We start from the raw sequence: 16,361 nt of genomic DNA, 5'->3' as shown, positions 1-16,361 counted from the left end.
TCTTTACTAAAACAAACACTATGTTAAAATAAGTCAAATATATTCACTGTTTTTGACATTGTTTAAGTGGTCTTAAACAATGTATAAAAGGAGGAGTTCAATAAGAAAAAATACAATGATCACAATGATACAATGTCACAATGCGGTGATAAATGAAAAAGGGATAGTACCCAAATGCAGATGAAGGCGACAGTTCAATGATTTATTTCAAACCTGGAGTTGTATAAAGGCTTACAGACAGGAAAGTTCAGATACAGGAGGGCAGGAAGGCAGGTTCAGATAAAGGGCAAAGTCGGTTTAAGTTCTGGAAAAGAGTCATGTTCATGATGTTCATGTTTAATGGTTCAGCAGGGAATGAATGGAAGTAGGCTGGAGTATGAAATGAGAGGCTCATGATGAAATGAAATGCAGGCGTAGAAATGGGTGGAGCAATCAGGTGATGGGGAAAGTAGGAAAAGTCCACCATCTGGTGGACTGATGAGAAATAGCAATGCAGGGGGGATAGGGAATGTGGAGTAGGCAGAGTTTGTGTGGGTCCTGCAGGAGATTTAATGAAGTGTAGCATTCAGAAAGAATATAACATAAGATTGAACTGTTGTGCCCAAGATGCTCAGTATACATACAATGAAGATAGACATTGTATAAATAAACTGTGAAACTGAATATTATGAAAGTAAAAATAGTAATTGTTAGTTTCAAAAAAAGTTAGCTAGCAGATGATGGTGCAATACATTAGACATTAATGAAAGCACAACTGTAAACCTGACATAAATTGAAGCTGCATTTTAGGATTTGGATTGGACACGGTTTTGATAGCAAATGCAGTATAAGCTGTCACACAGATAATTTAGTCCTGTCTCTGTACTGTTCAGATATTCGTAAGATGTGAAGCTCAGCTGCAGGACAGCTGTAAACAAACAAGAAACCATCAGTGCATTGTTTTAGTTAAATAAAAATATATACAGTACATATTACAACTGTGTTAAAGATAGATAATGTATTTTCTTCTAAGATCATGAATAAAAGTGATGATTGTTATGAAATTTAAAAAAAATGCTAAAATGCGAAAAAATGCGAAAATGCTTACTTCCTCCATAACATCCCTAACTTTAATTGTTCTTTTGCGCATGTGGGTCAGTTCGAAACCGCAAACAGTTCACACTGGAATCTGATATAGGCCACATTTTAAAAGGTAATGTGAACAGCCAAACAAAAAATCGGATCTGAGCAAAAAATCCGAATTAAGCATTAAGACTTGCGGTGTGAATGTAGTTTTACATCTTCAAACAGCACAACAGCTTTTTGCTGCTCAGTCTGCGTGGAAGATTATTTGTGATTGGAGATCATGTCATGTTTTAATGCACTAAAGTTTATAACTGTGTAAGTGGAATTTATAACTGTAAAAGAAAAAAAGCATGATTAATAACAGAAACGAATCAAATGATTACAAAACATGAACCACACATGCACACAGTCCTTACAAAAAGAAACATAAGGCCATTTTACCATTCAGTGCCTTTGTCAAAATGTGCTTATTACCCTGCACATCAATGCTTTTTCTGGTCATTCATTTGTATCAAGGACACACTTTTTTACAACCCACCATACATCCAGCACTAACTTAAAAAAAAACATCCAGATTTATGTGGTCAATAAATACCAAATAACTACATTTTGGTAATCTTTTTTACTCTTCACAACATAGCTACACTGACAACTCAATGGCGTGTGCTCACCCTTGTGTAACCCCCATCTTCATTCCGTTCAACACTTCCTCTTTTACCATCAGTGCACACATGCACCAAACACCTTCTCATATCACGTAGCACGATGCTGATCTTAAATCACATTCAACAATCTCTTATAGAGCCACAAGCTCACCATCACATTCCTACCAGCTGCAACCAAACATTGTATCAGTGGTGACTGAGGACGAAGGACAGACCACTCATCTCATGATCAGGTAAGTTTGAGGAAGCTTGGGGTTTTCTGACTACTGAAATGTGTTGTTTTCCACATATCTTTTGTATTCCCATTATGGCAAGCGGTACAAAATCATCAGTGTCTGCCGAAGCTGATAGTTTAGTCTGTTAATAAATACATTTAGGATTGAAAGTAAATGGATGTGCCCTTTGCACCTTCTATCGCTCCACAGCAGCCAGTGAGGAGAACAGTGTCACTGCCAACAGAAATCTTTGACCACATCCTTTTCACAGTTGGTCTTAAAGTCTCAACTAAAGAGGTTCACTTATAAATGAATGATTGTAATAAAATCGAATCATCATCACCTCTGCTGGCAAGTATTCTTATGCAAAGACTGTGTGTATATAGTTGTCTCTGTACACTAATGTGTTACAGAAACTACACTTTCTCATTATATGATAAATCACTAAACTGTTCTTAGGAAGTAGGTAAATATTTAAGTCTCACAAGAAAGGGAATGAAATAAACTTTAAGTGAGCACTGTTTTATGGTATAAGATAACAAGTGCAACAGTTTTAAATGTTCTAGTTCTGGTGTGGTGTGATGTGGTTTGAGCTGTTGTGCGGTGGTTTGAGGAAGAAAAACATCTTGCTAGTTCTATGATTTTAGACAGAAAAGTCAATATCTGCAAACACTGTGGTCTTAGAACCTTTAGACAGTTATCATTTTGAGGTCCCATCCTAGTTTAATAAAGTCCACAGGATGAAGTAATACATATGCAGACATGTATAAAGTACTAGAGACCCAGACTTGAGTAAAAGTACAAGTGCTCTATCAAAAAAGTGACTTGAGTAGAAGTTGAAGTGCTCTTTAAGCACCACACTTAAGTGGAAGTACTAAAGTATTCAACATTTTTTGTACTTAAGTATTGCAAGTAGTTTATTTTAAAATGTACTACTCAAGTACTGAAAGTAAAAGTACAAGTATTGTGTTGCGCTGGTCCACCAGTCTACTAAAAATTGTGTAGTTATTAAAGAAAGCAGTCAAAAGTTTGAATATCATATTGTTTATATTATTTCAAATGTTTAGCCTAACGATGCAGCACATAAAAAATGTATTGGAGTAAAAGTATTAAACTCATTGAAAATATGTACAGATACAGCCTTTTAGTATTTAAGTACAGTAGTGAAGTAGTTCTACTTAAGTACAGTAGTGAAGTAGTTCTACTTCATTACTATACATCTCTGTAAATATGTATATAATTATGTACTGTGTTTTGGTGTTTTTCTGCTATGTGCGCTTGCTTTTTCGTCTAGTATTTTTGTTATGTTTGTTTTTTAGTATAAAAAAAACACACAAACAAAAAAAAGTCTTACTGGTTTTGTAGTACTCTCAACAGCTCTAAGTTCTTAGTGTTTCCCTCTTCCTGTGTGAATCTTCATTAGTTCCTTATTTGCACACTGTTCAGTTAAAGGGCTTTTCCTTGTCTTACACAGAGTGAGACCCTACAATTTAAATGTCTTTTGCACAGTTCTGCTCCCAAGAGAAAACACATACTGTACAGCAGTTAGCAACTTGTTTCTATGACTAAATGATTGAATTATATATTTGATAAATGCTAATTCATTAAATAATAATCAACTGAAATGTTTAGTTTGTTATTTGAACAATTATTTCATTCTTTTCTCCCCTACAGAAAAAATGTAAAAAGTAACAGCATGAAATGTTTGTATAAAAGTGGTGACCGATTGTAAAATAATGTCAATGGGTGGATCCTAATGTGGGTTTTTCAGATTAGGCAACAGCACTTATTATATTCTCTTAAAGCTTAATTTCCCGTTTTTGTCTATATAGCAAAATGGAAGCTTATACACAAGTTTCTGTTGAGTTGGGGTTGAGCTGTTTATGTATGTTATAATTTTTTACGATTGCTATGACAATTTTTTCAAAACTTGTAACAACTTTCCTAAACTCTTAACACAGTTAGCACAACATCCGTCTGTGTAGGCTATACAATTACAGTTTTAGTTACAGTCAAAGCAACAAGAAATGTGTTAAATGTATAAAAAATTGTCATAGCGATCGGAAAAAACTGTAACTGTATGCATTTTGTGTCAAAGCAACAAGAAATGTGTTAAATCTATAGCCTACACAGACGGATGTTGTGCTAACTGTGTTAAGAGTTTAGGAAAGTTGGTAAAAGTATTGAAATAATTGTCACAGCGATCGGAAAAAACTGTAACACATTTCTTGTTGCTTTGACACAAAATGCATACAGTTAACACACATTTAAAATGCTTGAACTTATTTTACACACAAGCTCAACCAAGACCAAAACAATGGATCTTTACTGACCAATTTACAAATGCTTTCACTCTGTATGTCAGAACAGATAACATAATGTTCTAAACCTAACTTATAGGCTAAAGTCAAAGTGAACAGCTGTTCATATTGTAAATTGATATATCCCCTGGATTGGAAACAAAATGCATGCATTTACTAAACCCAACAAAACAAAAATGTAGATGCTTCAAGAGAAACTGCAGTGCAAAACACAATCTATGGTCAATACAATATACTATTGTCTATTGTATAAGGACAGACCTGACACATATCAAATAATGCAGTTTCTGTAATTCTATACAAAACACTAATGTGATGTTAGTGTTTTGTATGACATTGTGCAGTGATTGATTAAATGTTCCTGTTGGAAGAGAACATGTGTTAGTGTATTTATTATGTATGTATGTATATTTGATTTTGAGACATGATTGCATTGTTTTGGTAGACATAGTACATTGTGTTAGTGGATTATTGTATTTTGAAAATAAGTGTTAGAGTTTAGTTTACAATGTGTGATTTTGAGAATGAAATTAACTGTTTTGCCAATTGTGTGTTGTAGGTGTGTTGGTGCGTTAAGAGTTTAGAAAAGCTGTTAAAAGAATTGAAAAGATTGTCATAGCGACAATATAAAACTGTAGTGAAAGGTCATGCTCTCACCAACTGCAGTGTTACTGTCTGTGGGCCTCCAGTTGTAACCTTGAGTACATTTTGATTGTAAACTTGATGTAGCACTAAAAATATTATGATGAAATGTTGTCCCTAAATACGTTGGGCTACTTTTCATGTATACATTAAGCCAAACTGTTTGTCCAGGGGTGACTCTAATTCTCCACTGTTTTCATACCCAAAAGGTTAAAGGAATAGTGAATACTATTTGTTATTACAGCAGATACGGATATCATTTAATTGAGAGCCTAAAGATGTCAATGTGATAAAGAAAGAAAAAAAAGCACAAATAGATAGAGGTTTGTATGGATTTTGGACAGAACTTTTAAACTTTATTTTTTTTGTATTGTAAAGATGTGCTAAATTCTAAATTGGTCGTTGGTTTCCAATCATACTTCCGTTCCATTCATACTACATACTAATTTTGCAGACACTTTATGCCACTGGTTGACAGTAGAGAGATGACAGGAAATGAGGGGAGAGAGACGGGAAATGACATGCACCAAAGATCCCCAGCCAAACTCAAACTGGCAACGTTTACGGTTATCATCAGTGCCTTAATGCCTACACCATCTGGCATCCACAGATTGATTTTAAAGATCTGTGCTGCATAATGTTACAGCAATGATTTTTATATAATGTAAATGAAATATGTATAATGGAAATTAATGGATGCATGAAACACTAAGAAAAATGCATCCACATTTCTGAAAAATGGCAGCATAGTTTGCTTAGTGGTTGTGATGTCAAGTATTTGTGATTTGGACCAAAAAGGCTTAAACCTGCAAAAATCCCCAATATGACCATTTAACAACTGTTTAAGACAAATGGTAAAGCCACAAAACCTCATTGCTCCTTTATAATCCTACTTCTTAATTCCTTTTGTGACAGGGGTGTGATAACACTATGAAGACTGTACTCAGCTCAATGAAGAAGAGCTTCCTCCTCGCTTTTCTCTGTGTTTTACTGCTGTGGCTTCTTAATGGATGGCGGGAAGGATTCCAGGCCCTGACCGCCATAAATCACTCCACCTCCCATAACTGTAGCAGCAGTAGAAACGTCACCATCCTGCTGTGGTACTGGCCCTTCGGCAGGTCATTCAACCTGATAGGTGACGTGTGCTGGGACCTCTACCGCATCCCTCGCTGTAGATTGGTGGACCAGCGCTCCTTGTTCCCCTCAGCTGATGTGGTGGTGTTCCACAACATAGAGCTGGCACTGGGCCGCCAAAAGCTGCCCCTTGACCTTCCACGGCCACAGGGCCAGAGGTGGGCCTGGATGTCCTTGGAAGCCTCTAATAACAAGGGAAAGTTGCATCAGTATGCAAATATCTTCAACATGACCATAACCTACCGGAGGGATGCTGATATCACTGTACCCTATGGGGAGCTTCTACCAAAGGAGGCTGAAGGACATCTGGTGGAAGAAGTCCCTCTGAATAAGAGCTTCCTGGTTTGTTGGGTGGTCAGCAACTACATGAGCCACCACAAAAGAAGCAAATTCTACAAAGAGCTCAATGCCATAGTTCCAGTGAAGGTTTACGGTCGTTGGACAAATACACCCCTTCCCTCCAACAGCCTCTTACCTACAATCTCTCGCTGCTACTTCTATTTGGCTTTTGAGAACTCAGTCACCAAAGATTACATCACAGAGAAGCTGTGGAGGAATGCTTACCAAGGCGGGGCCGTGCCTGTCGTCCTGGGACCGTCATTAGGCGACTACAAAGCTGTGGCTCCACCTCATTCTTTCATCCATGTTGATGAGTTTGCATCGGTCAAAGACCTAGGAAAGTATCTACAACAGCTTGCAGAGGACAAAAAACGCTACAGTGAATATTTTTCCTGGAAACATGAGTGGAGAGTAAAGCTGTACACAGACTGGAGGGAGAGACTGTGTAAGATCTGCTCACAATACAACTGTTTACCTCAGGAAAAAGTTTACTCCAACCTAGAGGCCTGGGTCAATGCTAATAACACTTGAGCTTGCATAATTGTGATTAATGTGTCACCACATTTTTGACCAATTAGCATAATTGAGATTTAGGAAACCTTGGCCAAGGACACTGTGGAAACATATATGCACACAACTAACATGCTTCAACTAACGTTACTTGATATTAAGAACAATATGAATTATATCTCTAGCACTGATATCCGTAGCACTTTACATCAAACAAACACCTGACCTCTCTAGGATTAAAAGAATAGTTTGAGGGTGTCTGGATAGCTCGGTTGGTGGAGCCAGTGCCCATATGTACTGTAGAGGTTTACTCCTTGAAGCAGCGGGCCGGGGTTCGATTCTGACCTGCGGCCCTTTGCTGCATGTCGTTCCCCAACCCCCCTCTCTTCCCTTGCATGTCTTCAGCTGTCCTGTCAAAGAAAGGCCTAAAAATGCCCAAAAAAGAATAGTTTGACATTTTGGGAAATGCTATTCAGGTTTTTTTGCCATGAGATAGCTAGATGAGAGGATTGATAACGTTACCACTCTCATGTATGCACAATAAATACAAAGCTACAGCCATCAGCCGGCTAATTTAACTTAGCACACAGACTAACACTGGGAAACAGCTAGCCTGGCTGTCCAAAGTTATGAAATATAACGTGTTAAATTGTGGTAACAGTTTAAGATTATTATTATTTTTACCTTTGGACAGGCTAGTTGTTTCCCTCTGTTTCCGGTCTTTATGCTAAGCTAATCAGATGTAGCTTCACATTTCTCATACAGATTTGAGAATATTATCATCTTACTATCTTCTCATCTAGCTCTCTGCAAGAAAGCAAAGAAGTGTATTTCCAATAAAGTTGAGTATTTCTTCTAAATTTATAGTCCAGTCCACTTTGAGGGCACTGATATAAACACAGGCCTATAGCGTATACTGTATACTGTGCAATGAGTCCCAGTCAACATGTACTGTGCGGACACCCAACCCGCACAAACGTTACTGTAAACGGCACTGACAGTCTGATGTAATTTTATTAAAGTAGGCTACATCCATTATACTTCTGAGTGGTCTTCGTTCGACACACAGTGGCTGAGGCCTTTATAACAGAAAACTCTTAAATGTAGCCTAGGTAATGAATTGAAATTGAGGGTCCCAAAAACATGAACAACTTTAATACAGTTTTTTCCGATCACTATGACAATTTTTTCAATACTTTTAAGAACTTTCCTAAACTCTTAACACAGTTAGCACAACATCCGTCTGTGTAGGCTATACATTTAACACATTTCTTGTTGCTTTGACACAAAATGCATACAGTTAACACAAATTTAAAATGCTTGAACTTCTTTTACACACAAGCTCAACCAAGACCAAAACAATGGATCTTTACTGACCAATTTGCAAATGCTTTCACACTGTATGTCAGAACAGATAACATAATGTTCTAAAACTAACTTATAGGCTAAAGTCAAAGTGAACAGCTGTTCACAAATAAACACAAATATACTCCCTCCATTTTATTCCATTGCTACTGAGAAACAGCTGATTGAAGCTATGCAAAAAGATCAACCACAACTGATTCCCATCTAGGAAACACACTCAGGTGTTGAGGTTCTTTCAATGGCATGACCATATGGTAGAACATAAAAGAGGTCCTATTTGAACAATATAGATGAACACAAAAAAAGGAGGGAAATGCCTGCACGAGGCAGAGGAAGCCGAGTACCAGGACAATTCTGTCTCTGTCTTCTTTTTTTCATAGACCGTACATTCTATAAAGCTACTCTGAGATGGGTCATTCATTTTTGGTATTGAATTTCTGCAGCAAAAGAAACAAAATGCATGCATTTACTAAACCCAACAAAACAAAAATGTAGAGGCTTCAAGAGAAACTGCAGTGCAAAACACAATCTATGGTCAATACAATATACTATTGTCTATTGTATAAGGACAGACCTGACACATATCAAATAATGCAGTTTCTGTAATGCCATGTGATGTTAGTGTTTTGTATGACATTGTGCAGTGATTGACTAAATGTTCCTGTTGGAAGAGAACATGTTAGTGTTTTGGAAGAATTATTTGAAATCTTGAAATCTTGAAATTGACACCAAACTCCACACTGCTGCAAATACAGTAATGTAAGCGTTTATATTTTCAGGCAGTGTTGAATTGGATATCAAAAAGCCATGTTTGTCATTTCACATTTACATCGTTTCTTCAGGTTTGTGGATTGAAGCTGTTCAAGGTTGTCGTTTCATAAAGTTTGGGCTGGTTTCGTTTCTTTCACGATCATCTTCCATTGCTAATAAAATCGAGGGTTTACATGAGATAAATCGTCACGGAGTCTTATTGCAGGAAACACCATGAACTACTTCCTACTACCGATGTATTTTCAGCTACTTTGAGCAATGATTCAGTTTGTTGAGATTCCTCATTAAGACCAAAGAAAGTTTCCTCACTGTTCGGTTCCTCAGACTGTCTGCATCCATATGGTCGTAAATTTAGGGGTTGACCATAGGAGTTAGGCTTGTTTTAAGCTGCAACTGGCCAACAAAAGGGTGGGACATAAACAAATTTTACTGGAGAAAAAAACTTCAGCAGTTTACATCTCTCAACAAATGGACAGTTTCAACAGTTTGACTTGATTCCTAGATGCAGATACATTTAATGTTAAGGGTGTTTTGATTTAAAACTTCAGTGTAGCTAACATTTCAATAAATTATTTAATCAAACAAATGTCAGGAAAATGTTACATTAAAAACTACTGGTTAGTGTCTTTGAATGTACAGTCACATTAGAAAATATGTTTAAAATTATTTGAGACAAAATGTTTAATACTGAAATGACTGGTTTGGATTTTGTCAATGTTGACAACCCTTAAAGCTATAGTGCATAGTTTCTGTCTCCCCCATGAGGAATTTTAAGTAACAACAAAACTGTCGGCGCATCCACGTGATACAAGCCTTCTATGATCGCGCACAGCCCCCACCCTCCTCCACGCAGTTGTTAGTAACCAAGGAGGACATGGCGGATTAAGAAAACATGAACTCCTCAGAAGAGGTAATTATCTTCACTTAAATTTTCTGTGCATGAAAGTCACCGGACGAGACAATCTTCTGCACATAGCCATACTGAGAAATAGAGTTGGTTGGAGCCGTTAGTCTTAATTAGCTTTGTAGCAACTCATTCGGCAACGGCTTGAATGTAACAGACGTTCATGGATATCAAAGTTACGCACTAAAGCTTTAAGTTTGGGTCTTGTTAATACATAAGTCATGTGAGGTATAGTCAAGAGGAGTGACTAAATAGTATTTAATGTCTACAAACTACAGTCATCCAAGTAAAATATTTCTTAAAAAGACCAGACATTAGAAATACTCAAATAAGCACCCAAACTTGACTTATAGTATCTAGTGTTAAACATTTCATAAACATAAAACCCTACAAAAGAAAATTGAAATACAAATTTGACACCATTGACTGAAATCAGACTTCTTACTGCCATTCACCTGAGACATTGAGAAAATACTGACAGTGTGCAATTGGCAGATTAGCAGCTAAGACAATTGTAAGTCAGTCATTAATCATATTCCCTCAAAGTATTTATTTTGAATCTCAACACCCCCCTCCCAAATTGACGATATAAAATAGTGGTCAAAGATGTCGATGATAATCAACCATAGGGCCAAAATCTGGGTTTGGTATACAAACGGGACATAAAAAAATAAAAACATAATATTCAACATTACAAAAGCAACTTTGTGCAAAAGCAATGGAAAAATTAAAGAATTTGCATTTTCCATTTCAATGACTGACAGTTCAGGCAAATATTGCAGCTGCTCTATTCAGATATGACACCAAGTATTGCACAAACATTGACTAAACTGTCAAGATGAATTTGGTTTCAAGCCTTCACATTGTTATTCCTTCGATAACCCAGATCTTTTCTCATCTGCACCCCAGAAAACCTGCCAAGGACTTCGCATACAGAGGGAATACCCTGGCTATAACCTTGCTCGCATTTACAAAACCATCAACCCCACACCTGGACCTCTTCAGCACCAAATCTCACTTTTGCATTGATCTATACCTGCAATGATTAAAGCCTATGGAATAACTTACTATGAAATATCTAAGAATACAAAAAAAACAGAAAGGCACATTCAGTTTAAAATGTTTCATAAGTTTGAAGTCAGCAGTTGTTGGAGTTGCAGGTCATGGTACGAGGATGTTGCCCATGGTAGTTCATTAAGTGTCATCACTACAGGAACAAGAAACCACTTCGATCCATCTCACCACTGTGGTCAGAAGAGGAGCCTCCACACTTGCAATGTTTCTATCCCACAATACGGCAATATGAGCGGTCCATCTGATTACAGCATTTAGAGGCATGTCTTCAGCTTGGTGAGGTTGGAAAGAGGCTTGGGAAGGCAATCTGTGGTTCTGGCTTGGACTACCTGAGCACGTTTATCCAGTCAGGTGACCAACTAGTCCAGGGTGCAGAGGTTGTTTCAGGACGTCAGGCCGATGAAGCTGGGACATGTAGAGTGTGGGAGGAGGGGCACCGTGGTAGCTGGAAGCAGGGTAACCCTGGTTGGGAATGGGGGAGGGGGCCATGTTCAGTGGGGAAGGACTCTGCTCGTAGTACTGGCCGTCGCACTCATCATCTAGTGGCAAGGCCAGGCGCTTTCCTTTCTGTCTTCGGTTGCAGAACCAAACACGTACGACCTGCCAGGAACAGCATATGTCTTTTAAAAATAAAAAAAAAAGACTTGGACCAACCAGACACAACCACCCCACCCTCCAAAAAACACAAATGGCATCACTTTTAGAGCTTCTACTTACATCTCTCTCCAGGCCCAGGTCGTCTGAGATGTGTGTGATCTCCTGGGTGTTCGGCTTGGGACACTTGATAAAGTAAGACTCCAGAGCCGAGCGCACAGCTCCCTCGAGACTGGTCCTCCTCTTCCTCTTTCTGGTGTCAACAAATACTCGCTCAATCTTGTACATCTGAGGAACGAAAAACACGTTACTATGGGTTCAGGCAGTGTTGAATACAGCATTTTTTATGAAGATGTGTATGCTAAATAAAAAAAGACATCACATATGGGGGGGGGGGGGGAGGGTGTTCAAGGTTCAAATAAGGTGTCCCATCATTAAACTGCTCAATGATGGCCACTAGGTGGCATATTACACATCACAAGAGTAGAGGGCCTTGACTCAGGTTTGCTCAGCAGGAAGTCAGGCCTAAAAAGACCAATGATCCCAAGAAGCTTGGCGATCATCTGTTGTCTTGTAAACTAATCGGCAGATGTCAGAGTAGCAGACTTACATCCTGGGGATTGTCCGAGGTCTCTGCCTCATTCAGCCATCTTTGAAGAAGGGGCTTCAGCTTGCACATGTTCTTGAAGCTCAGCTGAAGAGCCTCAAAGCGGCAAATGGTCGTCTGGCTGAACATCTTACCTACACACAAACAAATTTCACATAGCACAATAAGTTTAAGGATCATTAACTTAAAAGCCCAAACTATGATGTGAGATTCATCAACGCCAGCAGAGTCCAAATCTGTTTTCTTCTAAACTGTTGACAGTTTAAGTGATACTTGACAAATCTGGATACACTTGACCAGATGCTCCTTTATTAGTGATGTAGGTCAAGGCCTAATAAAGTCCTGATCTACACCAAAATACAAATTCCCAAAATGTGTCCAACTGGACTAGCCCGCCATAAAGTGTTTATAGACTAGTTCTCGGATGACTGGGGTCTTTGTCATGACGATTTTACAGATTTGCATTGGACTTTTTTTATGTGTAAATTACCTGGACTAGAACTACAACTCTGAACTAGAAAATGCACAAATCAGTATCTACAATGGAAACCACTTACCATAAAGGTTACCCAGGGCAAGGCCAACATCAGCTTGAGTGAAACCCAAGGTAATGCGCTTGTGTTTCAGCTCCTTAGCGAACTGCTCCAGTTCTTCCGTGGAAAGATTCTCCTGAGCAAGACCATTTAAAATATGAAAACATTGAGATGGAAAACTTGGGCACATTTTTAGGTGGCATTGGAGTCATTTCTAAGAGGTTCCCCTAGAAGTTGCATTGCTTCTCACAAAATGGTACAGTGCTTATTTGGTTAAAATTGGAGTCCTAATTCAATGACTGTTCCTACCTCCTCAGAGTCGCTGCACCCGCCGCTGGAGGACCCGCTGCTTCGCGTGGAAGAGGCCGGGTTTTGCGTCTGGGGCCCGGCGGCAGCCTGGGTCGTGTTCACGCTGAAAAACGTGCTCCCTGAAAGCCCGTTGCTTGGGGGTGAAGGGGACATAGATGGTGAAGATGCAGAGGATGTTGAAGGATTTTGATTATTGCTGCCAGGTGGTGTAATGTGGGTGATCCCGGGCCAGAAGGAGGGGTTCCAGGCCGGAGAGTAGAAGACTCCATGGGACATGGCGGAGGCTTGCGGCGTTGGGTATTGCTGAATCTTTGTCTCCGTTGAGTAGTCCTCATCGAGGTCCTTCTCCGTCTTTATGTCGGGTAGTTTCATTTGCTCCCGGGTCTCGGCTATAGGGGGACTCAGGTTTGTAGGCTGGGTAGCTGCTGTAGCGCCGGGTACCTGGCTGGTGTACTCGGGCGCAGCAAAGGGATACCAGTACTTGGGTTGCCCAAAATCTCCAGTCTGCAGCTCGGATCCCCTATAGTCACTGGTGACGGGTGGAAAAGGGAAAAAGGTCTGCGCGGATGCCGGTGTGATGCCACTATAAGCATTTTTGTTGTAGAGGAGGCTCGGGTCTGGTAGGACGCTGTGAGGAAACTGGAATGACGCAGCGCTGCCCAAAGTCTCATGACCCAAAACCTGGGTGCAAGGGTTGGTCCGGCTGAAGTCATACGGCCGGATTTGGCACTCCGGACTCTGCGATCTTTCAGACATCTTCCAAACCGCGTGGGAAACCTAGCGCGCGTCCAAAATTGAAAGTTAAGTTTGCAACGACTGATTCAGAACTTGCTCATCCGTTTCACTTTTACGCACACATCAAATAGAGATGGGAGAGGAAGAAGCTCAGAAATAACCCAGCACCTGTCCGAGAAAAGTCCGTTAAGGCGGAAATTGTGCAAAAACATAGGCCTGACCAGTTGTTTTGGTGCAACATAACCACCAATACGCCTACGGCCTAGTCCATGAAGTTCTGTCTTTAACACCACCGCCACTCACCTCACCATCAAGCAAATGTTCCTATACTGGGCTGGCTCCACAGGTTTTCCTAATCACAGCTGCGGGTGTTGGCGATCGTCCCATCTCTTCGCCCATTGGCTGGCGCAGACAATTGCGCACAGCTGATGGTGAATTTGTGAATGACCTTGATTCTTCCCAAAGTAGTGGGCGTGTTTTCACATAAACTTTGAGCCATTTTTGCTGCAGACCTGCAATGTTGTTTTTTGCTTTTTAAGCGAGTTTAAAACTCATCACGTGTAATGTAAAACCATTACACAGGAACATATTAATAATTCAACAGTTTGAAGTCACCTTAAAAAGCATATTTACATTGCTAAATAGACACGGGTCACTGCTCCTGTAAATACATGTAACACTATAACTTGCTCACCTCATTCATGAATTATAATGCTCGGTTTGTTTAAGTTATTCCCCTTTAAGGAGATGGCTTTGATATTAAAATTCCTGTCATTCAGACCTGAATTCATCGTAATCACTAACATGTCAACTAGGCCTAAATTAAATAGATTGACATTGTAATCCTGAATAACATAACGTTAAAAAATGAATCGGGCCACAATGAATTTAAAACAGATAAGGGCCAAGCTAATTTATGCATTTAAGAATGTTTTTACAGCTTAAGCAACACATTAATGTATGATGGATACTTGAAATGACCTGCAAGTCACTAAATGAAGGGTGAAATTTACTTTTTTAATTTATTTTTATTTGTGTTCTGAAAGCTTGTTTGTGGTAAAGTGGGGAAAATTAGTACATGATGGACCACACATGAGTCGTTATTTATCTCTATTTTTACCAGTTGGATATTTGGGTATGTTTGCCTTGGGTCTGTTAAATTGTCTTAATTGTATTGGAGACTTTTTCTATTTGTATAAACAACCAGGGTTATTTTACAGCAGATTTTTGCACTTTTTTTGAAAAGCAAAATCATAATGTTATAAAACACTGGACACTGAGCTAGGCCTACTTTTGATTCAGAATTTCTTGCCAAACTAAAAATGGAAGAATAGTGAGAACTGACTCATAAAACCAACAACACCATTCAGCTGAACTTCTCCTATTCACCCTTGATCGATGGTCGTTCAAAAGCCTGGAAGGCTGCAGCACTGTACAGATGCGCTCCCCCAGCGCGAGCCGTTGGCCGCAGATTGCGGCAGGAAGACACACTGCGGGAAGGGAGAGGGGTGCCATTGTACGACCTGGCCCCGGGGCACCCCGTTGATTTCAGATCTCGAGTTGCGATGGTCGACTATTAGCTTCTTTTCAGATTGGAACAATAAGTCTCAACCCTTTGATTCAGCCCCACACCCACACCCACACCCACCTCCTCCTCCCCTCCCTTCCTCTGAAACAAACACCACGCTGAAGTTTCACCCTGGTGAACCCTGAATACCTTGGCATCCAGTCTGATATGGCCTAAGGGTCCAAAACTGGTCTGAGGACCAAGGTGCTGTCTGCAGGTGCAATAATCAAGCTGTGTTGGAACATCTCTTGTTCATTTATCCGGTTTGAGAGGAATGAGCATCATGTTCATCCTTTTTTTAAGCCTGTAGCACAGTTTATTCTTTTTTTTGTGCCTTGTGGCCCCTTAAAATGAAGTGATACCTGACTGGTGAACAATTTGATTACACAATGATGTTACTTTTGCAGTTTGTGCTATTTAATTATTAACCAGAGGAGATTTAGAGGCATTCTTTCAACAACAAAAAAATGTGGACTGGAAAAACGCCAGAAATATGATAATAAAGAAGTCTAGCAGAAATGTAATTTGGTTACACTTCAAACCTATCTGATGGCCTCTCTGGTCACATCAGGTTGCAAACAGCAGTAATTGAATATACACATAATTTCTTATCAGCCCTCTCTCTGCCCTGCCAGATACGTTATGTAGGACCAGGGAACCGGGTCAATAGCTTAAAAGACATCAAACCCCAACTATGCAAGCATTGTCCTGAGCCATGGACTTGGGGGAATAATTGTCATGCAAAAGACAGACAGCAAGAGAGATAGTAGACTTCAGGCAGGGCTTCAGAGAGAAAGGGACAGCAGAGGACAGAGCTCTCAGGGTGTCCAAAGGAGGGAGGGGAGGGGTGTGGGGGGGGCAGTATTGAAAAGCTCAGTACAGTGAGGAGATGTGTGAGGGGAGTATCTGGGGATTTAGTTGAAAACCCCCCAGATGTCTCAGATCTTGTCTTTAGTTCTTTTTAAGTGGCCTCTTCAAGACACCTCAGAGGTCTGCTCGCAGAGAAAGTCC

At 39.7% G+C, this 16,361-nt stretch overlaps 2 protein-coding genes across 2 annotated transcripts; one reads left to right on the top strand and one right to left on the bottom strand.

The window, feature by feature from the left end:
* The first annotated feature begins 1,731 nt into the window (after window positions 1-1,731).
* On the top strand, window positions 1,732-9,201 carry fut7 (fucosyltransferase 7 (alpha (1,3) fucosyltransferase)). Its single transcript, XM_078270803.1, has 2 exons — window positions 1,732-1,963; window positions 5,824-9,201. Exon 2 carries the CDS (start codon window positions 5,839-5,841, stop codon window positions 6,910-6,912), a length of 1,074 nt encoding a protein of 357 aa, XP_078126929.1. The 5' UTR covers window positions 1,732-1,963; window positions 5,824-5,838; the 3' UTR covers window positions 6,913-9,201.
* An 82-nt stretch (window positions 9,202-9,283) lies between these two features.
* On the bottom strand, window positions 9,284-14,117 carry pou5f3 (POU domain, class 5, transcription factor 3). The gene is made up of 5 exons (XM_078270802.1): window positions 13,049-14,117; window positions 12,764-12,875; window positions 12,210-12,340; window positions 11,723-11,887; window positions 9,284-11,605 (listed from the first exon to the last, which is right to left on the bottom strand). The coding sequence occupies exons 1-5, from the start codon at window positions 13,802-13,804 to the stop codon at window positions 11,345-11,347; spliced, it is 1,425 nt and encodes a 474-aa protein (XP_078126928.1). The 5' UTR covers window positions 13,805-14,117; the 3' UTR covers window positions 9,284-11,344.
* Between the last annotated feature and the right edge of the window lie 2,244 nt (window positions 14,118-16,361).

This window comes from Sander vitreus, chromosome 16 (genome assembly GCF_031162955.1).
Source record: "Sander vitreus isolate 19-12246 chromosome 16, sanVit1, whole genome shotgun sequence".
Classification (NCBI taxonomy): Eukaryota; Metazoa; Chordata; class Actinopteri; order Perciformes; family Percidae; genus Sander; species Sander vitreus.
This window is presented reverse-complemented; position numbering and strand designations above follow the sequence as displayed.

Coding starts and splice junctions, on each gene's coding strand:
- fut7 (XM_078270803.1), top strand. CDS start 5,839: ATGAAGACTGTACTCAGCTCAATGAAGAAGAGCTTCCTCCTCGCTTTT.
- pou5f3 (XM_078270802.1), bottom strand. CDS start 13,804: ATGTCTGAAAGATCGCAGAGTCCGGAGTGCCAAATCCGGCCGTATGAC. Junction 11,888..12,209: donor CCTCGGACAATCCCCAGGAT/GTAAGTCTGCTA, acceptor TTCGTTCCTCAG/ATGTACAAGATTGAGCGAGT. Junction 11,606..11,722: donor ACCTGGGCCTGGAGAGAGAT/GTAAGTAGAAGC, acceptor TGTTCCTGGCAG/GTCGTACGTGTTTGGTTCTG.